This window comes from Carassius gibelio, chromosome B1, assembly GCF_023724105.1.
Source record: "Carassius gibelio isolate Cgi1373 ecotype wild population from Czech Republic chromosome B1, carGib1.2-hapl.c, whole genome shotgun sequence".
NCBI lineage: Eukaryota > Metazoa > Chordata > Actinopteri > Cypriniformes > Cyprinidae > Carassius > Carassius gibelio.
The window spans coordinates 10,930,133-10,951,261 of NC_068396.1; the positions used below are offsets into that span (position 1 = coordinate 10,930,133).

General features: G+C 36.1%; 1 protein-coding gene across 5 annotated transcripts in view; it reads left to right on the forward strand.

The window, feature by feature from the left end:
• Positions 1-1,993: 1,993 nt before the first annotated feature.
• LOC127948767 (calcium uptake protein 3, mitochondrial-like) overlaps positions 1,994-21,129 on the forward strand; it is a 28,501-nt gene continuing 9,365 nt past the window's right edge. The window contains exons 1-11 of one of the 5 annotated variants that reach the window (XM_052545456.1): positions 1,994-2,305; positions 3,532-3,679; positions 4,850-4,881; positions 5,043-5,121; positions 8,118-8,165; positions 9,601-9,683; positions 9,790-9,861; positions 12,348-12,389; positions 14,727-14,822; positions 20,366-20,460; positions 20,702-20,873. In XM_052545456.1, the coding sequence (XP_052401416.1) occupies positions 2,039-2,305; positions 3,532-3,679; positions 4,850-4,881; positions 5,043-5,121; positions 8,118-8,165; positions 9,601-9,683; positions 9,790-9,861; positions 12,348-12,389; positions 14,727-14,822; positions 20,366-20,460; positions 20,702-20,873 (1,134 nt within the window). In that variant the 5' untranslated portion in view covers positions 1,994-2,038. The remainder of the gene's footprint in view (positions 2,306-3,531; positions 3,680-4,849; positions 4,882-5,042; positions 5,122-8,117; positions 8,166-9,600; positions 9,684-9,789; positions 9,862-12,347; positions 12,390-14,726; positions 14,823-20,365; positions 20,461-20,701; positions 20,874-21,129) is intronic. The other 4 variants (XM_052545455.1, XM_052545457.1, XM_052545458.1 and 1 more) reach the window with 4 other exon arrangements.

Genomic DNA, 21,129 nt, shown 5'->3' on the forward strand with positions numbered 1-21,129 from the left:
CCCGGGGTTTACGCGCACTGACGCGCTCTGGCGAATCTCTAGTGTGAAGCAGGTGGAAGCCAAGGAGAAAAAAAAAGAAAAGAAAGGGGGCGGTGCTCGATAGAGAACGAGAGAGAGAGAGGGCGAGAGAGAGACAGGACTTCAAGGTGTGTATGTTGTGTGTCGTTAGTAGGCTATTCCAAAAAGTGTGTTCTTCTTGATTTGCGATTTGGTTTATACACTGAAAAAAATAGTGTAGTAGAAACGGGTTTCTCTCAGAAATCGCCAGTGAATTTAATAATTAATAGCAAAGAAACGGCAAGTGTTATGCTACGCTGAATTATAAAATCTTAAATTAAAATCACTTAAATCTTGTGAAACATAGCATACTTCATTTCTACAACTTGCTGTCATTCTTAGATTTAAAGTTTCGGTTGGCTGCCTTAGCCAGGTGTACATTTATATGACCTAAAAAGCGCGCATGTAACTGGCTTAAAAAGAATAAAGAAAGAAAAGTCAAAACAACCTGCACATCTGTGCAAACGCCACCACTGCACGATCAACTCTGACTGATGTCAAAGTGCCTTTGAACAGTTCCAGCATAACATGAGTTGAGATGAAGTATCAAAGATATCAGAGATCAAAGATTCATTACGCACAAAAGCAGGGTCATTAACACAAAGGAAGCGAACTGTTTGATGGCAAATCGTTGATACTTATGAGTGATTGATATAGAAATTTTCCAGCCCAACAGCTAAGAACATGTCTCAAAGTAGATATTACATGAAAGATCACTTAGGTATGGATTTGATGTTACCTTATTAATTAAAAAACAAAGAAAGATGCGCAATCGACTGCCTTATTATAAGTCTACTGTTACAGTAGTGCTGTATTATATGAGCTATTCTCTGGAGATCATGTGATTTCGTTTACTGTATGTTTATTTATTAATCCATCCATTTATCCAGTCATCCATTGATGTATGTATGTATTTATTTATTAATTCATTCATATTAATTATAAAATATTCAGTAATAATGTAATATGTGTAAATACAATCGTCCATAATGCTATTGTATGTATATATGGTGCACTAAACAGTAGCCTATAATCATCTAGAAACATTTAAGTGCCAAACCCCTTTGCTATCTCTCTGGAGGATAGATCACTTCCACGTAGGTGATTAATCAACAGTTCTCTCAAGGGACACGTTCTCCCACGTCGTTCCCCTTAGCTCATTAGTATTTATGATCTCCAAAAATACCTTAAACCAAAATCAATGTGGTCAGCTAGAGCAGGATCAATCCACAGACGCAGTGGATCGATCGCTTACAATTGAGATGTCAGCCAGATTTCGTGTGACGTTGACAGTTTGCTGCATGCATGGGTAAACTTAAAACAAGTCATACGAGTTTTTCATAAAAGCACCACATTCTCTGATCAGACTTTAGAATCAGTGCAAAGCAGATGTGCGCATTTGACTTCAGTGACTACAGCACAAGTGTCAAAACTAATTTGCGTGATAACACTGGATTGAACTAGCTATGTGTGAATAGATGTTCAAATTGTCTGAATACGATAAATTTTCAAATAAGTGATTTTCCAGAAGTTTAAGTGTGAATTATTCAGTAGACTTATTTAATTTATGTTTACATTTTGCTGTATACATTAGCTTACCTCTAAGCTTCGTATTTCTCTACGAAAATGATAATTGTTAGCCTACAGTATGTAAATCTATAATACAGTTAAAATCACTTATAGCCTACTTATGTTTTATCGACTTACTGTAAACTGACATAAAGAAAAGTCGCACGAGTTTTGCAATGGTTGTAATATCTATAACTTAAAACGCATACATAGCCTATATGGAAAGGGTACCCCGACCTCTTGTTTTGACTTCAAGGGGTTCATAGTGTACATTATGTAAGTTCACAGGTGCCATGCTTTATTGGACTTGCTGTTTCTCTGGTCTGGGTAATCCCGGTGAGGGAGCAGCACATCTCGCGATGAATGCATGTGAACTCGAGAATCTTGCACAAATTCTGTCATACCTACAATAATGGCCGCTGTGCGCAGACTAGGAGTCATATTTAGGAGTTTGTCGCTGTCGTCAGCTACACGGAATGCGCTTTTTCGTTCTCCGGTCAAGGATAACCGATGCATACCCCGAGGGATAGCGGTTGCTGTGGGCGTTGCGACCGGAGGAGCGGTGTTGTATTGTTACTATTCAGAAATGTGCGGATTCAGAGGGAGGAAAGCCCCGATAAATGGAATAGGCTGTCGGGCTCTGCTGCCTTCACTACCCGCTGTAGCCGCCAAGGAGAAGGTATGACTGTTCCCACTGTTCTCAGTGCCACGTAACACTGCGTCCCTATTAGTGCTTTTTTCCTGGCGTCAAATCTATGCAATTGCTAGGGATTGTGCACTTATATTAGGCTCTCATGCTGTAGAGTTGGGTGAATTGTTTTGCTTGCGCACACAAACAGTAATAACGCTTGGATGACAATGCGCGTTTGTGTGATGCTGCAGCAGGAAGAAGGGCGCTTTCCTCGGTCATGGTGCTGAAATTACTACGCGCACGTTTCAGATCACATATCTGAGCGTTACGGTTAGATAAAACAGCTATGTACCTATCTGTGCTGTATCAAAGAGGCCTGTCAAACGGTAATCTGCACCCTATCAGCGTTGAGCTGTCATGTCTAAGTACAGAATTCTTTGGCACGTGCATATAAACATATTTTTGGGATTTTTGTTCCTTTGGCAGACAGTCAGGTTTGGTTTCCATGGGCTGCCAGATGTTTTGGTCTGACTGTTCCACTTAGTAACTAAATGTTTTCCTGACTGGTGTGGAAACGTTGCAGTTCAAGTTCTTCCATTCCCTGTGTGCGCCTGTTACTATGTTAAATAAAACTTTTCTTTTACTTAATCTAATGCATGGAGATGAAGATATAAAATCAATGTATTTTTCAATTGTTATTTAATCAATTAAAATGTTAAGCTCATTTTACATTATTTTACATCACAGCATTATGCTGTGTATTCATGCGTTGTTTTTCAGAGCACATCTACACTTTTTAAATATTTTTATACTGACAAATCAAACTTTAATCAAAGCAAGTCTTTTTATGACAAGATTCCATAGAGATTTTCTTATTTTTAATGTAAAAAAAGAATGTTCTATACACCAAATTAAATTCAAATTTAAATGTATTTTAGTATTTTAATATCTATATCTTAAATGAGATATTTTGATTCAGTTATCAATCTGTAATTCAATGCAATGCAATTCATACAATGCACGAGGGTACAAGTAAAATCATGACATGACACAAAAGGGCATAACAATTAAACATGATGCCTTTTATTGACATTTTGATGTCTTTCAAAGATATTATCCATTCAACTTGACTGAATGAAGACAGTTTCACTACAAATAATAATTAGCTATTCAACACTGACCTTTTAGTTTGTGATTCGTGAATGAGATAAAGACAATGGATTTGAAAAATTGAAATATTAACAAATTGTATTGCTCGTCATTGGTTCTTGCAGGCTCCACTGTTTGATTTTGATGAAAGTGAGGTGTACATGTCGTCTCATGAGCATCGTTTCCGTCTCTTCAGCTCAGTGGAGTATGAGGGACAGCTGTACATGACTCCTCAGAACTTCATCGAGTCGGTCACCATGAGCGAACCCCGCAGTGAGTCACATGTTATTTTCTGATGTCAACATGTGCTCCATCTAAACCCTACAATTATATTTCAAACAGCAGCAGACTGCAAAGCTGTAATAAAATCAGATTAGATTAACTTACTTCAAATTGTAAAATGACTAAACATGTTTATTTGTGCCAATAATTGCATGTCTTTCTTTATGGTAGTACATGATGGTCTTCGAATCAACTAATGTGGTCTTCTCAAACCATTTAATCTAACGTGTCACAAATAGACTTATCTCAGATCATTGTGTTTGTACATTTACTGTATTCATTTAGAAGACACTTTTAAACAGCAACTTACACATGAGCAAGAAAGAGTCTAGGTGTCCTTTTTCTTATTTAGATAAGAATAAAATGATGAAATAACAATCATATGACAAAGGGAAATATGATAGGCTTCTTTTTCCCCAGTACTTTAGTGCAATATTTAAATATTTATGGTCATGTAATGTTTAATTAAATAATTTTTGTGAATTAAATGGTTTGTTGTTGAGGATTAATCTAATAAATGGATTGCCAGCATGCTAATGAATAAATATTAGAAACAAACGTCATTAATGGGTCTTAATGGGTCAGATCAAAGCCGTGCAAGAGAGCAGTAGAAGTGCTTAGTATTTACTTAGCTGGATTCAAACTGGTCTTTGAAGTGCATTGTCTTGATAGAATAATTGTCATAATGTTCCACAGTAAACACAACAGGCATAGTCTTAAACGAAAAGAACAACATCCATTAATGCTATACCTGCAAATCCCTATTGTTTGTATTGTTTGTGCTCCATGTTTTAACAAATGTTGAATATGAGTAGCAGGAGGCAAATATATTTCATTATGTTTATGTGTTTTAAAGATCATTTCATTAAATCCAATTGGCTTTAGAGATCTTTAATATAAAGGTCTTAAACAAAATTCCTATTTTTTTGTAGTTGCTCTATGTTAACCAAACATTATTTCACATGCACCTGTGGAACAGCCCTTGAGACAGTTATGCTTTACAGCTGTCTTGGTGGAAGAGTGGAGTAACATCTCACAGCAAAAAACTGCAAAAAAAAATCTGGTTTTGTCTGATTGTTAAATACTACGGGATGAAACCCCCATTCTGAACTTATCTCACCAGCCACCCTCTTTCTGTTTCTCTCTATCTGTTATTCTTAGTAAGGAAACCTTGGAAGTCCCTCAACAAACAGGTATGCTGCAAATCTTTTAGTAATGCATGCAATGTAGACATGATAGCTCAGTGAAATTATTTGTTATTTAAAGACAATACTTAAGTTTGCATTTCACAGTGTTTGCAGTCCTGAAGATTGAATCATTTTTCCCAAATAGTATGTTTTGTCACGACTTACAGGAGCTGGAGAAGATCTTGTCTGACACTCCACCAGTGTGGAAAGGAACATCTAAGCTGTTCCGGAACCTTCGGGAAAGAGGTGAGTTTTGCATTCCAGCTCATTATTATATGGAAGTAAAACAACAATGACTATCTTTCATAATATACACTATAATTTATTATATTATGTAAAAATGAAAAAGAGACCAGGTATAATTGTGTAAGTATTCTGTTCTTAAAAGACCATGCTATATATACTCATTCACTATCAGTGTACCATGGTAATACCACCTAATACCATCAGTGGACCATGGTATCACATTCTTTCTTTTTGTAAGAGAATGGGAATATAGAAAGTGGGTAAAAATATTGTTTCTCAGTTTTGTGGAGGCTGGACAGAATCATATGAAATATGATACTTGAGTGGTGCTGAATTGTCCTCGCCATTCCTGTCTCTCGTTCTCTTTCTCTCTTGCTCTCTCTCAGTGGGTACCAGTCAAGCACCAGTTAAGCATGGGCCTGAGGCTTTCACTTCCTGTGAGCACTCTTAAAAATAGCTGTTCACTCTCTAAGTCTCCCTCTTTCTCACTGTTTCCAGTTCCTCTCATTCTCTTACTGGGACCAGTGCAACGTATACATTCTCCAGGCAAAATACATGCTGACCAGAACAGAGGATGAAACCTAAAAACAGAGTGCTGAACTGCATTAATATCTAAACAAAGATTGTTGAAATAACTGCAAGAGCGAGCAGTTCTTCAGCAGCAGAGCCACAATTAAAGTATTTGCTCGTGGCGTACGTAGCAGCACTTGCTCACACCACCAGCTAATTCCCAGCGGTGATAATTATACACACACACACACACTCCACCCTCTTATACTCCAGCAGGACTCTAAAAATAAACCCTCTGAATCCTGTTCTTCCTCATAGTAATTACAGTTTTTGAAATCATCACCTTAAATTGGCGGCGGTGCATTTATCTTGTTGGTTTCACTGATGTGGAGCCATGCATCCAGCAGATGCCCGTGCACAAGAAGCTGCAGCTTGACACGCCGTCTGATCTCAAGCTGTGGTAATGATAGCATGCAGATGTAAATTGAGGAAGCTATGCTAACGAGATCCGTGAATGTGCTCTGGTCTCTAAGGAGCAGTTTCTAAGAGGATGCAAACTCAAGGGAAGTCTTAGTGAAGAACTTGAAGTTAAAAATGTGGCAGTGAGATGTGTTTATTTATTTATATACAAATAATGCCCTGTTCTGCGTAGTTTATTTTGTTTGAATTTAAACAAAATGGATTTATACTTGAAACAAGCACAAATGTCAGTGGGTATGAAAACATGTTTTCTCTTTTTATGTTGCTGTATGATTTCCCTTTAATTTATTCCTTCAATTTTCTTTACTTGGTCTTTAAAAAGTCTTAAATTTACCTTAAAAAAAACATGCAACCTAACCGACTTGGACAGGTTATGTGACATCCTCATCCTCATCTTAATCCTAAAGTTGAACCTGTGTAGTTCTGATTACTAACAGTTGAGAACAACTAATATAGACTGTAAATTAATACCTTTTAGAGCTCATGTGCTGTTTGCTTTTTTATAACAAAAATTCTGCAAATATTTTCCATTACTGTTGTTATGCATCCAGATCAGGAACCAGACCTTTCGTCTCATGCCAGTGTTTCTGCATTATAAATTGAGAATGATTGGTATGCGAACCCTTAAAAGTATGAATCATCTCATACAAACACATCAGATTTGGCATTTAAACTCTAGGAGACAGACTTAGTATTGAGACCGTATTGAACAGGAATGAATGGAATGTAAAACAGCGCCTCTTCATTTAAGGGTCTATGCTCAAAACAAAGATTTGCCACATTTGTAAGCACCATGTCAACATTAACAACATGTCTGCAACTAAAAAGCTGTGTTTTACCAGTTTAAAGCAGCTTTTAGACATCTATTAATGTCTTTCAATTTGTTTTAGATCCCCAGTGATAACCTTTGACCCTGAGTCTAAGCCACAGAATTCGCAGTGGATTTTAAAGGTTTTTTCATCTTTAATGTCATTATTAACCCTCTATTATTACGCACAATAAGAGATGTCAGAGTTTCAAATGAAGGCAAGTGAGATTTGAGAGAGGACAAGATTATCAGAAAATAACTCAATTATAGCCACATTTTCCAATCTGATTGTCTCTTCTGGCTGTAGCTGTCTTGCTCAGTGGACTTTGAATGCCTCTGTATTGCTTGAGTGAGTGTGTGAGACCACGGGTGTTAGGTTGAAGTTTCAGTGTCGGGTTTTCCTCCCGAAGGCGCACAGGCAGTGTCCCGTAACACTCAGTCCACTCACCCTGAACTATCTCTTTCCCTGCTACTGTCTCCATGTCCCCCTTCACACAGAAGCTGTGGAGAGGAACACTTTCAATGGAGGTGTAGGAAAACGTATCCCTTCTCCCTGCCCTCCCCCAGTGCCTTTACATAACAGAACTTCCATCTTCTCATCAGCCCACCTCGCTTTGTCTCTTTCTGGCTTTTCTTTTGACTCTCACTCTCTCTTTCCTTCATCCTCCACTTTGCCACTTTTCTCACGAGGCTAACAAAAGCAGGGACAGTTCCCTGTCTAAATGGGGCACATCTCCCAGTCCTGACTGATGCCTCTAGAACACCCTTATCCAAACAGAAGGCTTTGAACGCAGCCTCCGTCTCCATGGCGGTCACTCACAGTGTCAAAGTCTTCAGCTTCGGTGTGTGGGCCAAACGCGGGGCAAATGTTGCCTAAATGTAGACGGACACTTTAGCCGAGAGGCACCTTTTTAGATGTTATCATCATGAAAGGGGGGATTACTCGTCCTTTTTTTGGAGCAGGAAAAGAAGGGAAAAGGGTATGTGGCTCCATCTATCTCTGGAGGCCCCTAGCTTTGAAAATCAGTAAACATTTTAATCCAAGCTTCAGATGAGCCGCCTTCTGAGTTTTCAGTTTAGACAAAGAGTTAAAGAAAAAGGAGAGATTATAAAAAGGGTAGACGAGGCCATTTGTGGGTTGTTAGTGTGTTACTGTACATTAGCAGAATGGATGTGACCCTTTGATATCCTTTTTCAGGCATCATCGCTTACACGGAGTATCTCTTTCTGCTCAGCATTCTGACAAGTGAGTATATGACCTCTATCTCTCCATCTTTTCTCTCTCTCTGTCTCCTTCCCTTAACCCTTCATTCTTATCCCATGCTTTATTTTTCTGTGCCCCTCTCTTTTGAAACCAGGACACTATGCATTTATCCTATTTTAAACATGAATCAAAGATCGTTCTGGTCCATGGATGTTTTACGTCTGTAGTGTGGCCCAGACCTCAGACAAGGCCCACCCAGACTCTCTCCCTCACCAAAAAAAAATAAAAAGTTTCTCTAAAGCCACTTTTTACTCACTTCACATTTAAAGTTTCAGATTTCAGGCCAAAGGAAGATTTTGCTGCTCAGAGGTTGCTCATTTAAATATCAGGAGACTGGGTTCTGTGTTTTATTTTATTTAAACACAGAAAAAGCACATGAACATAAGTCGTATGTTAAAATCAAAGGGTTTCACACATTTCTACATTGAAAATGTTCCAAAACCACGTTTCATGTGAGTTTTTAAAGGTTTTCACGTGTGAGTTTAACATGTGATTGCACATGTGAAGTTCATGTGCTTTTTCTGTAATATCAAATGTTTCTCAGAAAGTTATTTGAAAGAATTTGCACTATTTAAAGAGTATTCTTTAATTGACATAGCCCAACATTTTAAAAGTTCACAATATGGGCAAAGTATCTGCATTTTTTAAATCAAAATAATTAATTGAAAAGTAAATAAAAAAAAAAATAAAGATAAAAGGAATGTTGATCACCTACAGGATCACAAGTTTATCCTAATGCATATATGAAGTTCCATTAGTCATCTAGACACAAATGAGACCAATGTTACTTTATACTAACTGATATAAATGAATGTGGATAGCATAGCCCAGATAATTTAGTGATGGAAGAATTTGTGAGAAATACGAGTTCACATTAAAATCACAGACTTTGGAATCTTGGCTAATTTTGTGCCAAGAAGCACAGTTTGTTACATTGTTGAGATTTCTTCTGAAACATTCATGTGTGAGATAACTCTTTATCTCAAGATTAAACGTCTGTGAAGCAGGAGGTTTCAGCAAAAGTCTTCCGTTCACTATTTAGGAGGAATGACTGAGATGTTAAGTAGATCTCATTTATGATTTTCCATTCTCTTCTGCTGTTGCTTAGGCAACATAACAACGTGAAGACATGTGGCTCTTGACTGGTTCAAAAACACATGAAGAGAGTGATGAAAGGAAAAGTGGTGAAGGCAAAAGTGTATTGCAAGTTCTTGGGGTGATAACAGGTTCTTAGAAATGTGGGCCTCACCTCTGATCTGAGTATTCTTTTCGCTACCTTGTGGCTTAACGTTTAATAGTGGTTTACCAGATTGCTTAATGAACAAATACATTTATACATTGTATTGTTTTATTACATTTGTGCTACAACTTCTAAAAGTAGGCCTAATATAACATTATTTTCGCATCTATTCTTTAGAGCCTCATGCAGGCTTTAAGATTGCTTTTAACATGTTTGATGCTGACGGTAACCAGATGGTGGATAAACGGGAATTTCTTGTGGTGAGTTGATAAATTGTTGGTTCTAGCCCTTGTTGTTTGTTTTTAAAAAAGAATTATTCAACTCACCATTATTTATTTTCTTCCTTTTCTCGATTTCTGTTTATAGTTGCAAGAAATCTTTCGAAAGAAAAATGAGAAGAAAGGAAGAAGGGGAGATGTTGAAAAATCTGCTCAACTGGTAAGTTGATATCAGGATCTTTGTTTAGATCAGTACTGTAATCTGTTTTTCAGTCCTAGTTCTCACAAATTGTACATTTTAAATCATAATCCTGTATTTTACATATTTGTACATTTAATTAAAGATAAATAAATAAAATACACAAATTAAAAACTTATTTAGATGTATGCAAAATTCAGTTTTCATAGCACATAAATCTGAGCTTGATAGTCAACATTGCTGATTATTTTTCTCCTGTCACTCAACCATTTGTCAAGTGGGAAAAATTCATACACTATTTTGTTTTCTGTTTGTAAAAAAGTGTCATAAACAGTTTATTTAATTACTTATTAGGATGGTGTAGACAGTATCTCACAGTTGCATATACATTTTGTCACCAAGGTGATTTTTAAAGGTTACTGTATATGTTTATAAACCTTGTAGTTTGTTATGCTCAATCAGTAATGATCAATATTTTCCAAATTGCCGGTATTGAGTTGTAGTAAAACTAGAAAACTAGAGGATTTCATGAGATAAACAGGGTTCAAAGGGTTTATGGCATTAACTTAGAATACAGCGTCTATGTTTATGTGTCTTTTGTTCAGAGTGATTGGGGATTCTTATAAAAAATTATATATGTTTTGATATTCTTCATTTTAAAGGGAAATTTATATTTTGTCATGACATGATAAAGTTTCCATTGATGTATGGTTTGTTAGGATAGGACTATATTTGGACGAGATACAACTATTTGAGAATCTGGAATCTGAGGGCACAAGAAATTAAAAATACTGAGAAAATCGCCTTTGAAGTTGTCCAAATGAATTCTTAGCAATTAATATTACTAATCAAAAAAAAGTTTTGTTATATTTACAGTAGGAAATTTACAACATATCTTCATGGAACATGATCTTTACTTAATATCCTAATGATTTTTGTCATAAAGGATAATTGATAATTTTGACCCATACTGTTTTTTTTTTTTTTTTTGGCTATTGCTACAAATATACCTGATACTTAAGACTGGTTCTGTGGTCCTTTCAACACATGATTACTAAACTATATAATGTTCTACATAAGATATAGAAGGAGTGACATCCATTCACTCTCTCTGAATTCAGCACTCTTTGAACGAGCTTGGTGTGAGACAGTGGTACTGTAACATGTGATTAGTGGTGTTTGCTTAAGTATTTGTTTTGCTCATGCCTGGGGTTAGTGGTATAACCCTTACCTACAGTAAATATTAAACTTTGGCATATAAAGCATCCTCCAGATATGTATCTCAAGTCATGCAGGCTGTTGAAGAGGAGCTGTGTTATAGGGATGCACTGATGGGTCAGTAAGGTTTTTTTGTTTGTTTGTTTTTGTTTTGTTTTTAAGAAATAAAAAGGGTTATACCACAATTACATTATTTGATCAAAAGTGACAGAAGTCATTTATATTCTACATTTTTTTATTTTAATTTTCAACATTGATAAGAAATGTTTTTTGAGCTTCATGTCAGCATATTAGAAGGATTTCTGAAGGATCATGTGAATAATAAATAAAATAATAATAAATAAAATAAAATAAACAATAAATACATTAAAATATGTAAAAATAGAAAGTGGTTATTGCAATAAACACACTTCAAAATATTTATTTGTTAAATGTACTAATATAGTTCTGATCAAACACAATCTTTGTGACCATAAGACCTTCTTATAAATAAGATAATCAAAAAATGCATTGCCCCCAAAGGTTTAATGTGTGTGTGTGTGTGTGTGTGTGTGTGTGTGTGTGTGTGTGTGTGTGTGTGTGTGTGTGTGTGTGTGTGTGTGTGTGTGTGTGTGTGTGTGTGTGTGTGTGTGTGTGTGTTTGTGTGTTTGTGTGTTTGTGGGTGTGTGTGCGTAGTGCATCCCTATTTATTAATTTTCAGAGTTACAATTTTCTGCTTTAGCCAAATGACAAATTGGGTTAAAAAATCCCATGGATGGCCATTGAACAATGGACCTGAGCCATATTTTGACAACACCCTAGCACTAGAACACCTTAACAACTGCAAAACCATACCTTGACAACCAACTACGATGGCCATATCATATTTGCAAGTTTTGCACAGGCAAGCACCAGTCACATTATCTTCAGAAAATGTACATGCCTAGTTATGGGATGCTCAAAATACCCCTATATATATATATATATATATATCCCAAAGACAACTGAGTACATTTGGCCATCCACTGTAAACTTCCTCTAGACTTACAGTATCTGCATTCACTTTGCCTGTCCCGGATGCATAACCCTTCTTATCTCATTCACATGTCCAGTTTCCCAAGGGCTGCCTGAGAGGGAGCCAGTCACGTCATCCCCTCTTGGAAGCTTGCGAAATTGTGCCAACTGTCCTGTGGTTAAACCACTTTCTACTTTTTGCATGTTTAACCTGTCTTTGTCCATCTCTTCTTATGTCGTTCTCTCCTTCCTCTCTTCTTCCGCATGCTGTGACCTCTCCCCTCGTCTCTGTGTAGAGTATGCAGCTCTATGGATATCAGGTTGCCCCCATCAACAGCGTATGTATCACCCCCGGTCCTCTGGCCTGTGAACTATAACCTCTGTGTGAATCTTGAAATCATGGCAGGAATGATGGGAGAATGAGAGAGATCTGCAGATGACTGAATGAAAATGTGGAGGGAGGTGGAGTGGACCTCAGAGGTCAGAGAGCATGTGGGTGTTTTGCCACAATCAGTCTAATTTGATTCTTATTGATTTTAGTTTGTTTATCCACAACGTGTCAGTTACAAACTTCATCAGTGGGCTATAAAGAACAGGTCTGGGTAAGAGTAGGTGAGGTTGTTGGTGTAAAATGTGTTTTCTATTGAGCCAGCTCTGGAGTCTTTCACTTGTTCACTCATTAAATCACTTACATTACATCTCTCAAATGAGATGTTGAAGTTGCTTCTTCTAGACAACAATGAGATCAAAGGAACATTTATAAAGTCAGAGATTTCAAAATGAACTCAAACTATTTTTTTTTTCAGCTCTTTATAGACCAAGATTAATGGATATCTTCATATATACTACCATTAAGTCACTAAGGTTTTTAAAATAATTGATTAATGTTTTATTCAGCATGTATGCATTAAATTGATCAAATGTGCTAGAGAAGACATAACAAAATATTCTTAATTTAAATAAATGTTGTTCTTTTGAACTGTATATTCATAAAAAAATCATATAATAAGTTATCACAAAGCACAATCATGTGGCACTGAAGACTAATAATAGAAGACTGTAGTAATGGACAAATAGCTGCTGAAAATTCAGCTTTCCCATCACAGAAATATATGATATATTAAATAATAATAATAATAATAAAATAGAAAGCTGTTTTTTAAATTTTAATAATATTTTACAGTGTTACTGTTTTTACTATTTTATGTATTATTTGATAAATGCACTAGTTGATAAACAGAAAATATAAATGGGTAGATACTAAAAATCGATTTTCTTTTTAAATAAAGTTCATTCTAATGACCATAGACTAACAAACCTTTTTTTTTTTTTTTTTTTTACAATGTTCCCAAATTTATTAGTAGTAGTATTAGTAATAGTAGTACTATAGTAGTGAAAAATTCTGTTCACACAAAAACAAAAGACATGGACTTTTACATTCAGATCAAGTACAAACACAAACATCTACACAAGAGTGTCCATCAAAGCCCTCCTGAGCTGGTTTTCCAGTTCTGAAATTTGGATAAAGCCACTTTTTTATATATGTGAATCCCAGAGAGTGACAGAGTGAAAGATAATGGTCTTCATTGTCTATTAAAGCACAGGACTGATGAGAGAGATATATTTCCTGTTTTCCTTAACTTGATGAGTCACTATTGATAGTTTTCACGTGAGGTCACACACTCATAGGAACGCCCAACTGGTGAGCAAAATGAAGAACTGCTCCACTGACCACCAGTAATTTTTATGCAGTTTGCAAAGTAATGAAGTAAAACGCAGATATTAAAAAGTGAAATTCAGTATACATCTTATTGATTATGTATATTCTGTACAGGCAAGCATATTGCATTTATATTCTGGCCTCATCTGCTTGCATATGTAAACTATGCATCATTAATATAGTGATTACTCTTTACTTTAAGTGCTTTTACAGCATTAGTCAAACTGTTAAAATAATTAAACTATCGCCGGTATGGCTTGCAAATGGCCAAAACTTGGATTTTGTTCACAAACCTTTGTTTTATTCTTTTGAGAGGTGATCTAAATATGTGCGGCTGTGAAACAACTGTAGTTTTGTGCTGCAGTTACGGATGTCTTGCCCTCCAGGTCTTCGAGGAGGTCACGTGACTGAAAGCTATCAATTAGTCTCTCAGCCACTGTATAATCATAACTCATTGTATTATTGAATGCACATGCTGTCATGTTGCAACAATTCAGAATCAGTTATTCTGCTTAAGTCATGGCTACTCTGTGTATTTATCTCAAGATATAATATCTTTTTGCTGTGGTACAAACTGTATACTGTGAGTAAATGATGTCACACATGAGCCATTTCACAGAAGATTCTGTACCTGATATATTGATATATATGCTGGTAAAACCTTTCAATCTTGGTTAATCTCCAATTTTTATTATTATTATTATTATTATTATTGATCACTCACCTCATATAACCACATACAATTAGCATTTGGCTAACATCAACAAGTCCCCTCTCCCAATCTTCATATTAATCTTTCACACTGTATGTTTAGTTGTTCAGGTTGATAAATTTGCAATATATCCTTCATGATTGAGAAAAGGACTGAGAGACCACCTGACACATCCTATTATTAACCATGTCTTTCAAAGCTAACGTGATAACAGCTTTCCATCTCATGCTAACCCCTCTGCAGGTGCTAAAAAAAGAGAGTCAGGAGTTTGTGCCCAGGAGCTACTGGGATATACTGAGACGTGGCGCGAGCCAGGCCCTGTTTTCTGATCTGGCAGAGGTACGGCCATAGCCCTCTGTCCTCCAGTCTCATCCGATGTTTTTATTTGTCCCTAGCCATCCCTAACACAATGCTCTCACCTGGAAAATGTACATTGTAACTATCATTCCTCCCTGTTTTATCATCTCAACCCTATAACATCATTGTCATTTAAATGACCTATGCATATCCTTTTATCCTAATTCATTTTGTAACCCCTTTTTATCTATTTTATCAACTGTTGATCTTCCAGTAAATCTGCTTTTGATGATTCACTCCAAAACTTAACCAACCAATCAGTATTTTTCCTCAAAATTACATTTTTTTTTATATTTAAAATATAAAAAAACCTTCACATTAGTAAGAAAATAAAGCTACAATTTTCTAAAAAAAAAAAAAAAGAAGATATTTACCAGTGTTATTTTAATATTTTTTATATACTTTTTAGACATTTTGGGGACCAGCCTTCGGTGCCCATGAGAGGAAGAAAATAGTAAAAATAGTAAATGATGTTTATCTGAAACTGTAACAGTGCAAACAGGTTTTTTGTAAGGAGTAGGTTAAGGGGAAATTCCTCTCAATTTACAGAAACAAATGTGTGTGTGTGTTTGTGGGTGGGTGGGTTTAGGTTTCAGTTTCACGTTTAACATGATTTTTTTTGCAGAGAATTGCAGAGAATTGCTAGCTTGGTTAATGCTTCATCATCGTTTTTGTAATTTCATCATATCGATGTCTGTGTTTAGTTGTTTTTCTGATATTTTGCGTGGGCAATCCTTGTGTTAAACCGACTGCAAATAATAACATAATATCGTAAGTGCTCTCAGCTGGCAGGCACATTAAAAACCTTTGTTTGTGCACTGAATATGTCAGAATATGTCTGCTCATCCTGATGCTGTGTTTGTGTTCTAATGGCTAATAGAGGGCGTCTGTAGGAAGCAGTAGTTTAATGATTGTGGAGAGCTGTGTGCAGATGCCCTGTATTTACTTAGTCTGTTATTCACAATGAAAGGGTAATTTCAGCCTGGCTTCCTCAGATGACACAGCAGTTAGACAGGTCTGTTTGTCTGAGTTGACAACTGCAGGGTACCAGACATTGTGTGTTTGTGGGCTAAAGGGCGCATGCTAGCATGTGTGGAAGTGTGATTGGGGTTACTCATCTTAGAAGTCGACAGCAGTAATCACTGTTTTTACAGCTGTTTTTAGATCAAAGAGTAAAATGCTTCAGGCAGTGTCTAAGTCACACTGTGGGCCTGGCTGTGGTGTTACATAGAATGATGACCTCACATTAATGGTTTCCTGTAACCACAGTGTTGTGATGTCACTCTTCCAGCAGATTGATGATGAAATTGTGAAAGGAGAAAAACAGCTACAAATGTTTTAGATAAAAAAGGGTACATTTGTTTATCCGTTTCAGTCACATGGCATATTTATGACCGCCAGTGGGTAAAGTAATGGGGCGAATACAAAAACCCAAAGATACAAATAAAATAAAATAAATACATTTTGCGGGGTGGGGTGTTGATCCATGCCAGATCCCAGAAATTTTTTTTTTTATCTCAAGTTAGGATAGAACCTGCCAAATGTAACATTTGTGGACATTTATTTAAGCTACACTGAGAATATGTTTTTATAAAATAAAATGAATGACTAAAGTTTCAGTCTTTGCTAGTAATTTATATTTATTTCAGTTAAAGTTTTAGTTCAGTATCTTTTATCCCCCCAGTATTGTATTTAGCATATAGAATATTCCAACATTGGCAATATGTATATATTTAATCTACACTGAAAATAAAATGGTGTGGCATTTACTTTGAAACTATTGTCACTCAGGAATTGCTTGCATATGATTGCACAAAAGAAGAAATGGCAATTAACTTTGAAGTTTAAAGACTGAAATAGTATTCCCTTCTAAAACATGCTAATCACTGTTTTATTTACAATTATGTAAAATTATGTTTTACAGTGTATAATGCAGACTGTTGTTAAGGATTTTCCCCATGATGGTCAAAAATAAATGAATTTTTAACAGGTCATTGGCAGCTACCTTTTAAGGCAGGATCCTAATCGGTATGAAACATAATAAGTGATCGATTTAGAGCATTCTTACATAAGTAGCAAGTAGCAACTGTTAACAATAACTTTACACATGCATCACACTAATAATGCTCCTCCCCTGACCCTTACAGTTGTTTCCAAAAGAAATGCAATGTTGTGAATAGGTACAAAAATTAACAGCACACACAAATATTGCGTGAAGTAGTATGTTTTAATGAGGTGGAACTGCTTTTTTTGTCAGTGAATGAAATATGTATGTATATTAAAAATCTGTTAAATTTCCTTTCGACATATGATTTGGAGAAGCTGCAGTGTACGTGATACTGCTTTTAAATTAAGTTAAAACAAGGTCTCTTAGAAGACAGCATACTTGTATACTTTGGAACAGCTTCTGAGTTGAGAACATGCATACAATGCTTTTGGAACTCTCTTGTATACGGCTATTAATGAATAAATAAATATGTATTTGCTTTATCACAATTGTGGTTTTATATCTCACAATTGGGACTTTTTTTTAATCAAATTTCACAATTATGGTCATTCTATTCTATTCTATTCTATTCTACTCTATATTCTGGAAACAGACTTTCAAAGTGGATTTACTGCTGAACAGTCTCTGTTTTACAGTTTTGTGTCAGTGTTAATTTCGTTGACTAAATATTTTCGTCATTATTTTCGTCACGAATATATTTTTGCCGACGAAAACGAAACGAAAACTAAAATAGAAGGCACTGATGGAGACTAAAACTATGACTAAATTGATTGACATTATCGTCAACGAATAAAGGACGAGACGAAAATAGACTGTGACGAAAATCAAATCAGCAGACGGCAGAAATGCGAGGAATGAGCAAAAGAACCGGCAAAACAGAACAGACTGCATGAGAGAAGAGAACCAATCAGAGCCTGACTTATTGAGACGTGAAGCGAAGGTTTTCAGTTTTTAAATGAGCTCCCGGGAAGACGGCATTCGAAGAGGTGATAGGGACTTTAAGCAACAGCCTCTGTTGGAATGGAAACGCCATTCTGGCGTTGTATTGCGCCTGCGCGAATTTAACTGCTACTTTGTGACGTTCTAATTTAACGGTCTACTTCGGGAGAACAGCTGATTTGCCGGAGTCGCTACAACGTGAGAGGTTAGGTAAATAAATGTTATGTTTTTAGACTTATTTACATCATACAATATTAAAAACTCCTCTTCTGACAAAATTTAACGTCATTTAACGCCAAAAGCAATCCTTCTCTTGCTTTTTTAAATTATATATTTTTTTGGATCTCAATATGAATTAATGCTGCGTTGCGCTGTTCTGTTTTACCGTTGCTTAGTGACTTTTACGTTCTTGGCTACAGCGGTGTGACGGCAAACTTCCGGTCGCTGTAGCCGTTCCATTCGCAGCTGTTGCTTAAAGTCCCTACTGTCTAAAAGAGCGACAAAATGTCCACAGCTCAATTCACGTTTGACGACGAACAAAACAAAACAAAGTGTAAAGCATGCAGAGCGCTCATTCGTGGCAAGAACACAACCAATTTGAAAAGACATTTACAGACGAGCCACCCGGACATTTTCTCAAATGTAATTTTACAACGATGTTCTTTTGTTTATTGAGCTAAGCAAAATTGGAATAGTGCAGTGCGTAGATGTTGTAGCATTAAATATTACGAACTGAAAAGTACTGTAAAATAGCCCCTTCTTCAAGTTAGATGCGAGCACAATACTAATACGTAATATCATGATAAATACATTTGATTAATACTAATGTTTAGTATATTTTATAATGTTCTACTTGTTGACAATATCACAAATATTTCTATATTAGTCATGTGAAACATGAATGTTCACATCCTATCATTATACATACAAATCTAGCAATATTGTAGTATTTAAAACATACAATATTGCTAGACAAATGAATACCTTATAAAATCTTGTTACTTTTTTTATCCACCTAGCTGCCAACTTATTAAATATTTACTTTAAATGTATGCACTTATTGTTCAGCTCAGCTGTAAGCTTTAAGGTCCTGGACCTAACTTTATTTTTCTTTTATTGATGGTCAATTGGCAGCTAGTTATTGTTTACATTATCATGACAGTGTTTGTTGCTGCATGAAAGCTTTTGAATCGAAATAAAGACACAGTTGTGTTGAAATAAAGTTGAATATGTGTTTTATATATTTTGTTTAAGTTTGTTTCCTATACCAGCTGTAAAAAATTGTCTAGTAAATCTGTTATTGATTTTAGTCTTATTTTAGTCGACTAAAATACCAAGCAATTTTAGTCGACTAAAATACCAAGCAATTTTAGTCGACTAAAATAAGACTAAAATTAAAACAAATCAGATGACTAAAACTTGACTAAAACTAAAAAGAATTATAGTCAAAAGACTAAGACTAAAACTAAATTAAAATTTCGTGTCAAAATTAACACTGTTTTGTGTTATTGTATGTTGATAAAACACCAAACCTCTATCACACTGAATCTATCTGGCTAGTGAAAAAGAACCATTGTTTTTCTCTTTGTAACTACCCACTGATTGTTTCTCCATGGATAGGATTTTAAGCTAGAGGTACAGCATGGACTTGCATTCTGGCCCGCTTTATTGCACAGAGGCCCATAACCATGAGAGGAGCTGTTTAGTGTTTATGCCTGGTTTTACCTGGTCTACCTGGTCTAAGCATGATAGGCTCTTCTTGCAGATGACGGTGAAGCATGGGTAGAAAAAAAAAAGAAAAACAACCTGGATGTGCACCTTTCGGCCACCTTTCTCCAGGTTTTTGGACGCCGTGCCACTGGCAAAAGTTTTTTTTGTTTGTTTTTTTACTGGTGAATGAACAACATGAACACCTTTTCCTGAGCTCCACTTAAAAAAAAAAAGGATTCATGATACTTACAAGATAGCTCAAATTGATCTTTAACTTTAGAGTTGAGGTGTTTAAACAAGCTGAAGATTCTCTCCAGAGAAGGAAAGGTGGAATTTGCTCCTGTGTGCATTTCTTTCACAAATCTCTTGCAGATACACTGTGTGAAAGTTTGCTGCAGAAACGCATGCAATGTGGATGCTCTGTGTGTCTTTGCTCTTGTTGTCATGTTTTGGTGTCCTGTATTTACATCTGGTATAAACGTCCAATCCTGACAAGAGATTTTTGTGAACCACATTCATTAGTAATTGAATATACCAGATGTATACAGGGGGTCTATAAGTGCACAACTGGCATGTTTGTGTGCATTTCTGTGTATCATTGCTCTTTGTGCTTTTGTTTTGGTCTAATATCCAATCTTTATGCCATTCTCACCCACTCATGGTATAAAGATGCACGTCTGCACGTCTTCTCAGAACAAGTCTGAAGTGATAAATGGATGCACACTTTCAAGGGCTGGATGGCTGGTACTCTGAATGGCTCAGCAAGCCTATGATGAACTGATTTCTTATTCCAGAGACAGAAGGATTTTTGTCATAGTTTCTTCTTTCTCATTTTGCTCTCTTTACTTCCACTCCTCACCAATCACAGCGTGCCGATGAGAACATGATGATTGACACCACTCTGCTTGTGCACTTCTTTGGCAAGAAAGGAAAGGCAGAGCTAACATTTGACGACTTCTACAGGTATGACAACTTGAGTTGAAAAAAGCCCTAAAAACATGGCACTAATTCATATCTACTTGGCAAGAATGGATGCATGAGAACTAATGTCCATCAAGCAGGTAGAAGAAAATGTTGAAGTCAGTTAACAGCTTGTCCTAACAAGATATAGCATGATAAAATGACAAAGAAGTATTTAAAAACATCTCCTATGCTTAGTTAGGCTGCAAACTGACTCTGATTCTTGCGTTCATTGCTCTTTCAGATTTATGGATAATCTGCAAACGGAAATGTTGGAGATCGAGTTCCTGACTTATTCCAAAGGCATGACCACCATCAGCGAGGAGGACTTTGCACGGATTTTGCTGCGCTACACTAATGTAGAAGATATCCGCAGCTATCTGGAGAATGTGCGGCAGTGTATACCTGATGAGAAGGTAATGAATAACATCACCTAGCCTCTAACTTCATCTGAAAGGAAGGTGTAGGACAACTGTGATGACCACCTCCCCCATACTCACACTTTCACCCAGCATGTAACTTCTCTTCCCAACAGCATTACATGGGTCAACACTGTGTGCCCCGCAAGGAAACTGTATATTAAAAATACAGCTACAAATAAATTTTTACTAACTTTACTAACGCTAAAAAAAACTAACTCATATATTTTTTCTATGTATGTATAAAGCTCTC